General features: G+C 43.1%; 1 protein-coding gene across 1 annotated transcript; it reads right to left on the bottom strand.

Annotated features, from left to right (window-relative positions):
- Nucleotides 1-12823: 12823 nt before the first annotated feature.
- LOC706356 (melanoma-associated antigen 8) lies at nucleotides 12824-13832 on the bottom strand. Its single transcript, XM_028842112.2, has one exon. The coding sequence runs from the start codon at nucleotides 13757-13759 to the stop codon at nucleotides 12824-12826; it is 936 nt and encodes a 311-aa protein (XP_028697945.2). The 5' UTR covers nucleotides 13760-13832.
- Between the last annotated feature and the right edge of the window lie 820 nt (nucleotides 13833-14652).

Here is a 14652-nt window from a genome sequence, read left to right as displayed (position 1 = left end):
AAAAAGTCACAAAACAACAGATGCTGGTGAGGTGACAGAGAAAGAGAAACACTTATACACTGCTGGTAGGACTGTAAATTAGTTCAGCCATTGTGGAAGACAGTGTGGCAATTCCTCGGAGACCTAAAGACAAAACTACCATTTTACCCAGCAATCCCATTACTGGGTGTTTACCTGAAGGAATACAAATCAGTCTATTATAAAGACACATGCATGTGTATATTCATTACAGCAGTATTCACAATGGCAAAGATATGGAATCAACCTAAATGTCCATCAATGAGACTGGATAAAGAAAATACACCATGGAATACAGTGCAGCCGTAAACAAGAATGGGATCATGTCCTTTGCAGGGACAGGGATGGAGCTGGAGGAGGAGGCCTAATTTTTAAGCACATTTTTGGGATGAACAACCTAGTTCATCTGAAATGTTCCACATGATGGCCATTGTAAGTCTAAATTATCCTTATTAAGATTGTGCCATTTTTTAAAGGGCTTGCAGATTCTGCTGCCTAATACTTATACACATTAAAAGCAAGTATAGCCAGAAGGTGGAGGACACAGGTCTCTGGAAAGTAAAGATCTCCTTAAATTTTTTTCCATAAGTTATTGGGGTGCAGGTGGTGTTTGGTTACATGAGTGAGTTCTTTAATGGTGATTTGTGAGATTTTGGTGCACCCACCTGAGCAGCATACACTGCACCATATTGGTAGTCTTTTATCCTTCACCCCCTCCCACTCTTCCCCCACAAGTCCCCAAAGTTCATTGTATCATTCTTATGCCTTTGAGTCCTCATAGCTTAGCTCCCATATATCAGTGAGAACATAAGATGTTTGGTTTTCCATTCCTGAGTTACTTCACTTAGAATGACAGTCTCCAATCTCACCCCAGTCACTGTGAATGCTATTAATACATTCCTTTTTATGGCTGAGTAGTATTGCATCATACACACACACACACACACACACACACACATACACATACACACACACACAAACACACACACACACACACACATATATATATATATCACAGTTTCTTTATCCACTCGTTGATTGATGGGCATTTGGGTTGGTTCAACAACTTTGCGATTGTGAATTGTGCTGCTATAAACATGAGTTTCCAAGTATCTTTTTTGTATAATGACTTCTTTTCCTCTGGGTAGATACCCAGTAGTGGGATTGCTAAATCAAATGGTTGTTCTACTTTTAGTTCTTTAAGGAATCTCCACACTGTTTTTCATAGTGGTTTTACCGGTTTACATTCCCACCAGCAGTGTAGAAGTGTACCCTGATCACTGCATCCATGGCAACATCTACTGTTTTTTTTTTTTTTTTTTTTTTTTTTGATTATGGGCATTCTTGCAGGAGTAAGGTGGTATCACCTTGTGGTTTTGATTTGCATAAGGACATGAATAGACGATTCTCAAAATAAGATACACAAATGGCCGAGATCTCATTTTTATGTTGACTCTTGGGTCTTTCAGAGCTGACATCAAAGTCTAAGAAGGAAATGTCATGGGATTGGGTCCTGGATTGCTTTCTAGTGAACCTTCCTGCATGGATGCTGTCTTGAAGTTGGTGGGTGACATGGTATTAAACTTACTTGTTTCATGACCAGCTGATCCTAACATGGATGTCTTATTTACAGTTGGTGAGTGCTCTAATCGCTCCTAAGTGCCTAAACCATGCCCGCCCCGTCAAGTCATGGCTGTGACTCTGAGGTCCCCTTGACTAATGTAGCCATTGAATCTATCCTACTATGCATGCACACAAAAAGGAACTGGAAGAACCAAATCTCTGCAAATCTCCAAAAGCCAGAGTCACACACTGCATGTGGTAAGCTTCTCTCATCATCAGTTACCATTAAAACTGCAGGTCTTGTCAGTGACTTGTCAGCCCCCATAAACCCCCAAGAAACTCATGTGCTGTCTCACAGGACACATGAATCCTGGAATCAAGAGCCAAAAGTATCAGGGGAATCAATGCAAAAATGTGACCCTAGAGGAACTTACAACCCTTGTGTCTCTGTGAAGGTGAAAGTGTCCTCAAAAGCTGTCAGCGGCATCTCCCCTGCATTTGTCAAGGGGTCTCCAGAGTCATCAGCAGTGCCTTTTGGGTCCTATCATGGGTTGCCAGAAACTGCCAAAAGAACAAATAACAGCAAATCAATTTAAAAATCAAACTGGCTTTTATTTGCAATACCAGAATTGGGCAACAGCACATTCTATAAAATAGAATGAGTGTGCCAATCCACCGAGAGAAGGAGGTTGGCTTTGAAAGCAGAAAAGGGCTGAAAGAAGCAGAAACGGAAAAAAAAAAAAAAAAAGTAAAAAGCAGGTTAGTCATTTTGAATTTACGTTCCATTTAGGGTTAAAGAAGATACTCCACTGACTCGGGGATTCAGGTTAACGGGAAGATTCTGTTTTTTCTTTTTTTCCCCCCACATTGGAAAGTTCAGGATGCTTGCGCTACACTCAGCACAAGTGATCCCATTCTGGTTGGGTGTGGTCAGCTGGGGCTTAGGACAGGAGGCTAGTTCACAGCAGTGGCCTCTTGTGTAGGTTGTTTCACTCAAGCCCCTGAGTTAACGGACCTTTCTAAAGGAGGCTGTGCTGGCTTTCCTAAACAGCCAACGTTCCTCCCCCTCTGTAGACAGGAAGATCTGGATGCTAGTGGTTTGCACTGGTTTTCCTTTCTATAGTACCTTAAAAGATTTTCATAGAAAAGTTTGTCTGTGAGGAATTGTTGTATTAAAATTCTCAATCGATATTTAGTGCTTGGATTTGCCTTCTCTCTCTCTCTCTCTCTCTCTCTCTCTCTCTCTCTCTGTGTGTGTGTGTTAAGCTTTTCAAGTATGGAAATTAGAACATGTCTCTGTGCGTGATAATTCTTGCCTCTTGGGGTCCCTGGAGAAAGGAAGTCCACATGGAAAAGAGAGGCAATCTTCAGGTGGAGATACATCCTCAGAGATTTAAAAGCAATTTTCAGCTGGTGTTATATACATGTAACAAAGATGACCTGTGTGTGTAGTCCCTAGGCTGGAGGAAGGTCTTGGTTGTCGTTTAGACATGGGATGTTGCTGTCGATTGGCCTTGAGGCATCTCGGCTATCCTTCAGTACTGCTCGTGTTTCTCTATGTTTTCCTTCACAAGACTGAGACCTGTTGACTTGGAAGCCCACCAGCACAAAACTGAAATTTTCACGTTTGATTGTTTGAAACATGGCGCTGCCAAGCAGATTGTTAGGCATTCAGAGCCTTCCTGGCTTCCATACCCTGCTAAACTTCACCCCACATCTGCTAACCATAGATAAGATAGACCCTTGTGGGTCTCAAAGCCACTTTGTCCAGCTACTAAGACACATCAGCTAGACCTGTAAGGCCATTATCCAATTTCCGCCTCCTCCAGCAGTTCTCCTGCCTTCTTCCATGTGTGATGGTGACCCCTGAACCATAAACTCTGGACAGCCCTCTGCTCTGAGAATATCCCCTCCCTAGCACCCTATCCAGGCACCACCCAATAAAGTTGCTTTGTGTGGTACTGCCTCTGGTGGTCCTATCATTTTCCTTGATCAACCCCTAGGCCCACACAGTGTGAAACAAGCTCTTATGAACTCAAATATATGACCCTTAGAGGCTGATGACTATATGAGCTGAGGTGCATGATTTGAAGGGCTTGTTTGAACCGTAAGACTGACAAGGCCAAAAGGCCTTAGGAAAGCACACCAGGCAGGCATCTCATGGGGACATAGAATGCTGCTATTGTCTGGCCTTGCAGCATCTTGGCTTTCTTGTGCTGGAGAAACTCCCCTGCCCCCCTGACTGTTTGGGATTCTGAATTCACAGATCTCAATAGGATGGGCTTGACTCTAAGCTAAAACCCAAAGTGTCCACCTTGAGCTGTATCAGACTTACCACAAACTGTGCTGAACAGAAAGCAGGCATAGCTCAATACAATGAAGCAGTCTTTGACTGGGGGACTCTGGTTGTTTTGGACACCCCTCTTTGGGGTTTGAAACTGTCACAGCACGGATGCAACCCTGGATCTTCTGCATCACTTGTAGATGCCCAGGATTAAGGGCTTGTTCTCAGGTGGGGCCAACTAGAGTGGAGCTGATCCTGGGCACTGCATTTCTAGTGCAGAAGAGTTGCACTTCTAACTGGCGATGCCTGGTGAAAGCTGCACATTGAGAGAAGGCACCCAACAAGGACTGTGATCCTTCCTTCCAATTGTGATGAATCAGTCTCAGACCCCCTCTCTGGGATGTCCAATGTGGGTGATGTGTCCAGCGATCCACATCAGTTGCAGTTTGAGATAGTGGATGGACAGTCTGACTACTTCCTCTCCTTGCTCTTGGTCCACAAGCCAGGCAGTGGGATTATCAAATGCAGCTGGGCCCAGGAAGGGATTTTTTTTTTAATTGTTGTTGTTCTCCACTGTTCACTGCATAAATGAGCAGGATAAAAAGTGATATGTAAACCCATTTTGAAATCTTTTGGAAACACAGGATTTTTCCTGACTGCTTCCTAAACATGATGGGTCTTTCTTTCACATCTGGTTTTATGACAGTGTTTTTCTGTGAAAATGTTTTTGTCCCTGTGACATACAGCCCTGCTAGGTGAGATGCCTGGGGGAGGGTAAGAGGTGATTGAAGCAATGTAAGGCTTTTTTACTTGGTGGGCTACACTGATTTTGTAAAGATGGAGCAAAAAAGCTTTCTCCTCTTGCTGAAGGAAAACACCCCATGCTGCCTTTGCAAGCTACTGCAAGTTCTGTGACTCCAAACTGAAGGCAGTGCCCAGGGCAACATCTGACACCGCTGACTAGGGGACGGGGGGCAGGCCCTGGCTCCTCCATGTTCCCCACAGAGCACCTGTAGGCATCCTCTGAACTGGTCATGGAAAAGCCAAACTGTCTACAAGTGAAAACAGGGACCTAACTGGATTATGTGACCTGTACCCTGTGGCTGACAGGAATTACCACAATGGGAGGTCACATTGGGGTTCCGCTATCCTGTATTACCTGACTCAGTATAGCCATCTTGTGGTGCCCACACTATGGTACAGTGTGTGTTTGTAGGGGGACTGCGTGTGCCCTTGGGGTTGTAAGTCTTATGTGCATCCTGACTTTGTGACACTGCCTCAGCCCTGGATGACTTTCAGGTCAGCTCCAACTTACTGTCTAGAGCTGTATTCTACCTGAATTGATGCCTCAATTGATTACATTGGTCAGGTATAAAGAAAAAATTAATATTGAAATTTAAGAGGAAAGCCTCATGGCTATCTAAGATACACCTCAATGTGGGGTTTGTGTTCATTCCAGGACCCCTAACAGCATAAGTGACAACTATATGCAGCACAGTTTCACCCTGCTGTGTCAGGTCCTACTGATAATTTCCTGAAAAGACGCTGTGTAGAAAAGGAACATTGAGTAAATAAACCAAAAGTTGAAATAAGATCAGCATGGTGGTGAAATCCCTGTGCTATTTTCCCCTCTTGTATCTCCAAGCATGTACTCAGAGGCAGGCTAAATTTGAGAATTGCACATGAGGTGTAGACAGAAAGACTTGTATGTATTTCTGCTCCTGCAGAAATCTTCATACTTACCAAGGACTGGAGAAGGGGAGTAGGGGTAGATCATCACCCAGTTCTCAGCCTTGGGCCTGAGTGACTCACAAACACAAAGGATACAAATATCATCACAGCAACAACAGCAGAATGTGGATTTATTTTTCAAGCACACATAGAACACTCACCAAACTAGATTATCTCCTGAGCCCTAGAAGAAACAGGATTTTAAAAAAATTCTAATCATCAAGGGTACGCTCTTTGCCCTTTATGGCATCAAATTAGAAATCAAACACTAACAGAAATAAAACAGGAAATTATCATACCATGTAGAAATTAAACAACACAACCTTGAATAACTCAAGGATCAAACAGCCTTAAGGAAATAAAAATTCCATAGAAATAAATTACAATGGAAAAGCAAATATATCACAACTTGTGGGATGCAGCTAAAACAGAATTTAGAGAGAAAAATATGCCTCCTAATACTGAGATTAAGATAAAACAAACATCTCAGATAAAGCTACCTTAACTAAACAGAAAAAGAAGAAAAATATTTAAATTAAGAACCCTCCTGTGAAAGAAATCTGTAGACCCAGATAGGTTCCAGAGATTTCTTGAAAACATTTAGGAAAGTACCACTAATTTGCACACTATCTCAGGCAAAATAGAAGAGAAGGGAATGTTTCCCAAATCGTTTTATCAGGTTCACATTACAATGGTGTTACCAGGCTGGCAGTGCAGACAAATGAGGAAACACAAAAAACGGAAATATTAGAGGCCTGTATGCTTCAAAAACATACATGTAAAAATCTCCAACAAAATACTAGCAAATAGAATCTAGCAATATCTAAAAAGTGGGATTTTCCTGGGGACTGCAAGGTCAATTCAATATTTGATAATTAATGCAATTTACCATATCAACAGATTAAAGAAACTTATGATTATCTCAACTGAAGCAGTAAACAGCATTTAAGAAAGTACAACTTAATTGCATTGCAAACTGTCAGGAAACTAGAAATACAAAGGCACTTAACCTGACACAGGACATCTACCAAAAACCTAGAGCAAATATCAAACTTTATAGTGAAAGACTGAATGCCTTCCCCTAAGAGCAGAAGCAAGAAAAGGATATCCTCATCACCACTCATATTCAGCAGTGTAGTGGTATTCTTACCAGAGAAATCAATCAGGAAATATAAATAAAAGGCATCCTAAATGGAACAGATTATGTAACACTGTTTCTAACCTCAGAATACACGACTGTATGTAGAGAATCCCGAGGAAACGGCACAAAAACTTGTAATAAGTGAGTGCAGCAAGGTCTCAAGACAGAAGCTCCACACTCAATAACCGTATTTCCATACAGTGGCAATAAAAATGAGAAGTTGCTGCTGCATTTCCTCAGGCTTACTGATTGTGTCCTTCACCCTGTCTAGTCTCCTGATGAGCCCATCAAAGGCATTCTTGATTTCTGTTAGGGCATTTTCTTATTTTTAGCATTTGTCTTTGACTCTTTCTTAAAGGGTTTCCACCTGTTTGCTTCATTGTGTATCTGATCTTGCACATTATCCACTGTTTCCTTAGAGCCCTCAGCACATTCCTCATAGTTGTTTTTAATTCCTGGTCAGATCATTCCAAAATCTGTTCCTCATGCCTATTCTGTCTCTTCACACGGTGTTTCTTGTCTATTATGGTTTAAAGTTTTTGTTGCAAACTTGATAAAATATGTCTATTATGCTTATTTTGTCTCTTCACACTGTTTCTTGTCTATTATGCTGTGATTTTTTGTTGTTGCAAACTTGATATAATGGAGTAGATAAAAAGAATGGAGTTAAATAGGCCTTCAGTGTGTGGTTTATGTTCCTCTGGCTGTGTTTGCTGTTTGCTGTAGCTGTGGGTGTCAGAGACTAAACCTCTCTATGGTGTCCTTCATTTTTCCACCTTTGTTTTGTTTGGTTTTCCTTGGGAGCCTGTTCAATAAGGTCTAGTATGTTTTGTTCTTTCAGTTTCATTTCGTGGTTGATGTGATGGTGATCTATGGATGGAGGTGTTAGAGTAGGCAGATAGTCAGAAATGAGCAGGCAAGGAAGCCCTGGGGAAAAGAAGTCCCAGAGATGATGCCCATTAATAGTCAGCACTGCCCACTGACAATTGGCAAAAAAGACAATGGCTGCACTGGCTACTTCTGGCCTTGTGGTGAGGTTCTTCCAACCTTAAAGGGGACTTCTAAGGCCCTAGCCAGAAATAATCATGGTAGGGATTTTCCCCACTGACGAGCATGCACACTCCTCCAAAAACTCACCCTAGAGGAGCCTTTTGCTCATCTAGGATTTTAATAGTAAAAAAACCACCCTTGGTTGGAGATCTTAAATGCTAATGAGGTATGCAACATTTGTAGCAGCATGTATAACCACAGAGCATGCATGCCTAAAAAGACCTCCCAAAACATGTTTGCAAGTAACACCCCTACATGCCCCTTCATGAAAAATCATGTAAGATTCTCATAAAGACAGAGTCCTCCAGTAGTAGCTGCTGTTGGCTCATTCTCTCCAATCACACACTCTCTTGTCTTCCAGAGTGTACTGTCTCTTTAAATAAGCTCTGGCTACTACTATTTTTCCAGCTGGACCAGCTCAGAGCTGTTTTCTACTCCTCTCTAGGAATGTACTTTATCTTCCTTCAATAAACTCTGCTACTTAACCCTTGCTATGTGTCTCTTGGCTGAGTTCTTTCTTCCAAAAACCTAGAGCAAATATCAAACTTTATAGTGAAAGATTGAATGCCTTCCCCCAGAACTTGGCTGAGTTCGTTCTTAGAAAAGAACCAAGGATTCCCACACTTCCTATAACAGAGGAAAAACATTCTATCCTCTTATGACTAGGTGTCAGACTTTGATTCAGTGTGCCCTGGGATGTAGCTTTCACTGGTGATTCCCAGTTTGGTTTATTCTTGCTTTGTTTTCCCCTTGGAGAGCCAGGAAGGCAGGAGGGTGTTGTAATTGGATATTTCCTTTCCCTAAGGTCAATTAGAATCTGGAAAAAAAATATAGAATCTGGAAAAAAATATAGCATGTTAGACTCTGGAAAAATAGATTATTCTGAGAGTAGCCCTTGTTTAGAAGAACAGAATACTCTGGGCATATTTTCTAATGACTCCTTTCCACTCCCCGTGCAGGAAGCAGGAATGGATTTGTCTCTGGTCTTCACTGGGAGAACCTGGTAGGGCTACTGGAGGTAAAACTCCAGAAAGTGTGGTATCCCCCTTAACATGGTGCCCCCAGGAGTTTTTAGCTCTCAAACTTGTCCATTCTGAGCCTCTAACCACTCGTCTTGTACAGGTGAGGGTTTCCTACCCTGGTACTTGTTCCTGGGTATTCTGCTCCTGGGCTTCTGCTCTCTGAGATTGTGGTTGTCTGTATCTGCCAGTGTCTTCAATTTCGGGTCAGCAGTTTGCCCTATGGCCTAAATTCGCTGAGTGATCTAAGTAAAGTTGTTGGTTTTTAATTTGTTCAGCTTTTTTCTTGTTCGTGACAATGGCAGAGAGATGTCAAGCTTCTTACAGACCCAACTGAAAATAAAAATTTAAAAATATTGAAAAACACATTGAAAAATTAGCAGTTTTAATAAAATTAAGAAATAATGTGTGTGTGTGTGTGTGTTTATATATACATGTCTAACAAAACACGTACATATTGGGATGGTTCAAGCTCCAAAATCCTGATGAAAAATTTCAAGGAGGGGCAAATAAATAAATGGACATATCATGGTCACAGACTGGAAGATTCAGTGAAGATGTATGCTTTATATCAAAGTGATCTATAGATCAAATATAAGTCCTGTCAAATACCAGCATGAGTTTTGTGTACTTATACACTAGCTGATTCAAAAATATATGGAAAAGCAAATAAACTGGAATAGTTAAAACAATTTTAAAAACAGCATGATCAGGGGAAATCCTACTACCCAATTTTAAGATTTAATATAAGGCTACAGTAATCAGGTTTCTATGGAATTGGCTAAGGGATACAGATAAGAGTAATGGTATAAAATGGAGAATCCATAAACAGACCCAGACAAATGTAGTCAATGGAGTTTTTAGAAAGGAGTAAAGAAAATTTATTTGAAAAATGTTAGTCTTTTCAATCAGTGGTATGAGAACAATTGAACATCTGTGAGTTAAAAAAAAAAAAACTCTTTACCAAAACTTCACAGGTTATACAAAAATTAACTCACAGTGGATCATAGACCTAAATATTACATGAAATGCCATAAATTTTTAAATAAAACACAGAGGGAAATATTAATGGCCTAAAGTTAGGCAAAGAGGTCATAAATATGACACTAATCACATGATTCATGAAGGAAAAAATGATAAATTGGACTTCCTCAAAATTAAAATTTTGCTCTGAGAAAGACACTGATCAACGCATAAAAATTCAAATGAAGGATATGTCAAATAATTGCACATCATATATCCAAAAAGATCTTTTATGAAGTGTATTAGTCCGTTTTCATGCTGCTGATAAAGACCTACCCGAGACTGGGCAGTTTACAAAAGAAAGAGGTTTAATTGGACTCACAGTTCTACGTGGCTGGGGAGGCCTTATAATCATGGCAGAAAACAAGAAAGAGCAAATCACATCTTACGTGGATGGCAGCAGGCAAAAAAAAAAAAAAAAAAAAAAAAAAAAAAAAAAAATAGCCTGTGTAGGGCAACTCCCATTTTTAAAACCCTTGGATCTCGTGAGACCCATTCACTATCACCAAAACAGCACAGGAAAGGTCTGTCCCCATAATTCAGTCATCTCCCAAACCTCTAGTCAAAAGCCCTAGCTGAGATTCTAGCTGATAGCCAGCACCAGCTGCTAGCAATGTGAATAAGCAATGTGAATAAGCTATCTTAGACATCTATCTCAATCAAGCCTTGGGATGACCACAGTTTCAGGTTGACATCCACCTCAACTGCAGAATCAATCCCACATGATAATTGCTTAGCCAAACCCTTGTCAAATTTCTGGCCCATAAAAATCGCAAGCAAAATAGAATGGTTTATGTAAGTCGCTTAATTTTTTCCACAATTTGTTACATAGTGATAATAATTGGAAAACAAGCTAAGAAATCAACCGATAAGAGGCATGTTTTTCTGTCTTCCAGTACCACTCCCTCTATGGCCATGTGAGCAGAACAAGTGGAATAGAAAGGAAGATGCCTTGAAAGAGAAAGAGATCTTCAGTTTACCCTCTCCTATTGTCTGGATGAAATATACCTATAGAAGGAAGATCTACACCTCAGCCAAAAGTGTGCTTTAAAGCATGTGGCTTATGAGCTATTAAACTGATGGAAAAATTGGGTATTACATTCGCTTGTGCCTTTAGTAATCCAAACATGTGTTATCATCAAGTGTTTGCTATGTGTTTAATGCTCTGATAGGCACTTTGGGAAATATAAAGAAATAATATAAAAGATGTCTTTTTATTCAAGGAGTTTACAAACTTCTCAGCATTATATATTTTTTGCCATTTGATTTAAACAGTGCATTTGAAACATGTTACAGTACTGGAATTCCATAAACAAAATTTAGTTTAACATTCAAGCCTCTCACTGTCTATTCCAGCAAAACTGAAACCGTTGTGCCCAGACAGACATGCTGGCTGGGAGAGTACTTGTCCCTTGTGCCTTTGACAGAGGAGCCAAGATGTGGATGAGCCCTTGTAGGCTCTCCCATAACATCTTTCACAGTAGGTCCTCAACAGAAAGCACCCAACAACTTCCAGGGGCCCCAACACATGCCACCCACATTCTGTTTGATTCTCATTGTCACCTTCTTTTGACCTGCTTATAGTACTTTGTCCCCAGAGTCCTTCCTTTTGTCACCTGAGAGACATGACGAAGTGGTGAGAAATGAACTACTGCTCAGGAAGTGGGCCTCAGGCCGGGAGGAGTGGGAACAGCATGGGCTCCAGGGGAATCAGACTAGATATCTGGTTCCAGTCCTGTTACTTACTACCCTTGTGATCCTGGGACACTCTCAAGCCCTGTGAGCCTCAGATTCTTCGTCCATGAAGCTTGACCAATAGGACTGTTGGAGTGTATGTAATGTAAGTGATGCACCTGGCTCCAGTCCTAACACAAATAAGAAGTTTACGGAATGGCAGATGGCTTTTATTTCTATTATTTGACCCCAGATCCTAGTATTCTGGGATTTTGTTATTGTTGTTGTGGTTCTCCGGGACTTCTCAGAAAATATGCAACCTAATAGGACATGGAACAATTACTCAGCCAAAAAAAAGGAAGTTTTGCTAATGCATTTCACTTAGTTTACCCTCTCACAAGGTATACTTCAAAATTTCAGTGTGCGAAACTCTCCCCCAACTGGGATGCAACTCAAAGCTCTTAGAATAAAGTCCTTCCTTCTCTCTCAGCTTCTTTTACATCCAAACCACATTTTTCATTGATTATATCATGACCCAAAATCTTTCCCTTGTTATAATTGGCCAAATTGCACTTCAGATAAGCTGGTTAGAATGTCCCTTTAATAGAGTCAGCTCAGGCTATCACAACCAGGAAGAAAAGCACCTGGCCAGTGGCATCTGGGCCTCACATCCCAGCAGATTCATGCTTATCTCTCAGGAAACCCTTGCATAGGATGGATATCCATCACCAACCTCGTGTGCTGTGTTGAATCACACTGAGACAAGCGTGTAGGACACCTCCCATTCCTGCCCCAGGAAGAGATGACTCTCTGTTTCCTCCACCATCCAAAAGGAACTGCTGAGCAATTTTCCTTCCCAAGCTTTTCTCTTGTCCTCTGAGAATCTGGCTCTGCCCCCACCCATTTCACTAGAATCAGCTCACCCAAAAGGCACTGTAGTTTCCCAAAGCCCAAAAGGCCTTGGCTCAGGGCATGTACACTCCACCACTCTCACCTGTTGCCTCACACCCTCACCCCTCTCTTATATTTCCTTTAGATCTTAGGGGACACCTGGCCAGCTTAGTTATATGAATACAGATCCTAGACTCAACCACCATAAGGTTAGGGCTGGGCCTGGCTTACTTTAGCATCTCCAATACTAACCCAGGGTCTTCCAAATAGCAGAAACTCAATGAATGTTTCAGGAAAACATGAGCCAGTGACCAAGGGGACTTCTTTATTCATATTTAATTATATCACATTCTCAAGCCAAGCAAATTCAGGTACACATATGCATTTTTTAACTATAGTGTACAGTAAGAGGTACAAGGAAGGCAAGAGTTAGCTACTGTTTGATTGGGATGGGTAGGAAATGCGAACTCTTGCATTAACCCTGGCCACATGCTCCAGGACTTTCACATAGCTGGTTTCAGCGAGGGCCCTTGGACCCCACAGGAACTCGTAGCGCACAGGATCACTGCCGGGCACCTGGTGGTACTCCAGGTAGTTTTCCTGCACCCAATCTTGGGTGAGCAGCTTCCTGAGCTCCCAATAGGCGCTGTGCTCCCTCCCATCATACAGCCCCATCACACTCAACGCTTCCCAGATTGCCTCCTCTGGGGCGCAGCTGCCCTCCATTACGATCATGCCCAGGACGATTATCAGGAGGCCGGTCTTGGGCGTGCTCTGATCGTCACCCAGCAGGCCGTCATAGGAGAGGCCCAGGCAGGTGACAAGGACGTAGCAGTGGCCGGCGGGGTCCACTTCCTTCACGTCAATGCCAAAGATCACCTGCATGCACTCAGAGGCTTTGCTGAAGATCTCAGGAAAGTGGTTCTTGTAATTTTTGATGACACTCTCCAGCATTTCTGCCTTTGTGACCGGCTCCTTAATTTGATATTTGCGGAGCAGGAAATGAACTAACTCAGCCACTTTCTCATCAAGTGCTTCCCGGAAAAGGGACTCCAGGTGAGCTGGGTCTGGGGAGGTGCTTGGCCCCTCCTCTTCATTGCTGCTGGAAACCTCATTGGATTGGCTCCATAGAGTGTCGTCGGTGACGGTCAGGGAAGAGGAGGCACCCCGAGGACTCTGGGCAGGACTCAGTGACCCAGAATCAGGCACCTCCTCCAGGGTTCCCGCGATCAGAGTAGAGGAGGAGGATGCAGCCTTCTGCTCCTCAGCTGTGAGAATCTGCACGTCCATAAGCCCCGGTGCATCTCCTTGGGCCTGACGGCCTTCCTCAGCCTTGCAGGACTGACGCTTCTGCCGAAGAAGCATGATGACTCAGGTCAGGGCAGCAGGCGAGTGTGGGCCGGAGCTGGGCAATTGAGACCCACAGGCCTGGGGAGAGAGGAAGCGTGTGAGAGGCCTCAGCTGGGTACCACACCCTGGATGCCCTAACAAAGGCCTACTTACAGGTCTCCTTCAGTGCTCCTCTGGGGCCTCCCGACCTCCCGGCTGGCCTGTTCCCTGCGAACCTGAAAGAGGAATTGAGAGGGCATCTCAGGGTGCAGCCTCTGGGCAAAGGCTATGGCTCCAGGACTGACAGAAGGGCTGGGAGAGCCAGGAACTGTGGGGTTCCTGTTGTTTTGATGCTAGAGGGGCCTCTAGTATACACACAGGGGAAACACCACCTCAGCTTGACTGCTGGTACTGCCTGGACCTCTTATGCTCTGTGACTAAAGATACTGCCTCAGACCAAGGCCTCACAGCCTGGTTCCTGGAGCTCCTAGAAGATAAATCGAGGGGGAACTCAGGCTGCAGACTACAAGCACAGCCCCAGCACCCCAGTGCTGTCAGGAGGTTGAGCCTGACTCTATGAGCTCGCCACTATTTTGCGTGGATGGTCCTTTCTGTGCTCACTCAGGGCCCTCACCTTTCTCCCGGCAGGGCCCGGATCTGGCCCTTTTGCTGGCCTGAGCAACTTTCAGATCAAGGGTTCACATCCCTGATATGGAAGAGAAGGACGTAAAGGGACCCACATCTGGCCCCATGTGCCCAAGGCCTCCTGGGGAAAAAGCAATAGCTACAGAAAGTACATTGGGGTCCATGTGTCCTGTCCTAGGGTGAGAAAACAGCAATAGCTACACAAAATACATTGGGGCCCATGTGTCCAAACGTGAGGATCCTGGTTGGTCCTCATCTTCCTGAGTTTCCCCAACTTCCTGCCC

The sequence above is a fragment of the Macaca mulatta genome, chromosome X (assembly GCF_049350105.2).
Source record: "Macaca mulatta isolate MMU2019108-1 chromosome X, T2T-MMU8v2.0, whole genome shotgun sequence".
Classification (NCBI taxonomy): Eukaryota; Metazoa; Chordata; class Mammalia; order Primates; family Cercopithecidae; genus Macaca; species Macaca mulatta.
The sequence above is the reverse complement of the archived record's forward strand: the minus strand, read 5'-3'. Positions and strand labels throughout refer to the sequence as shown.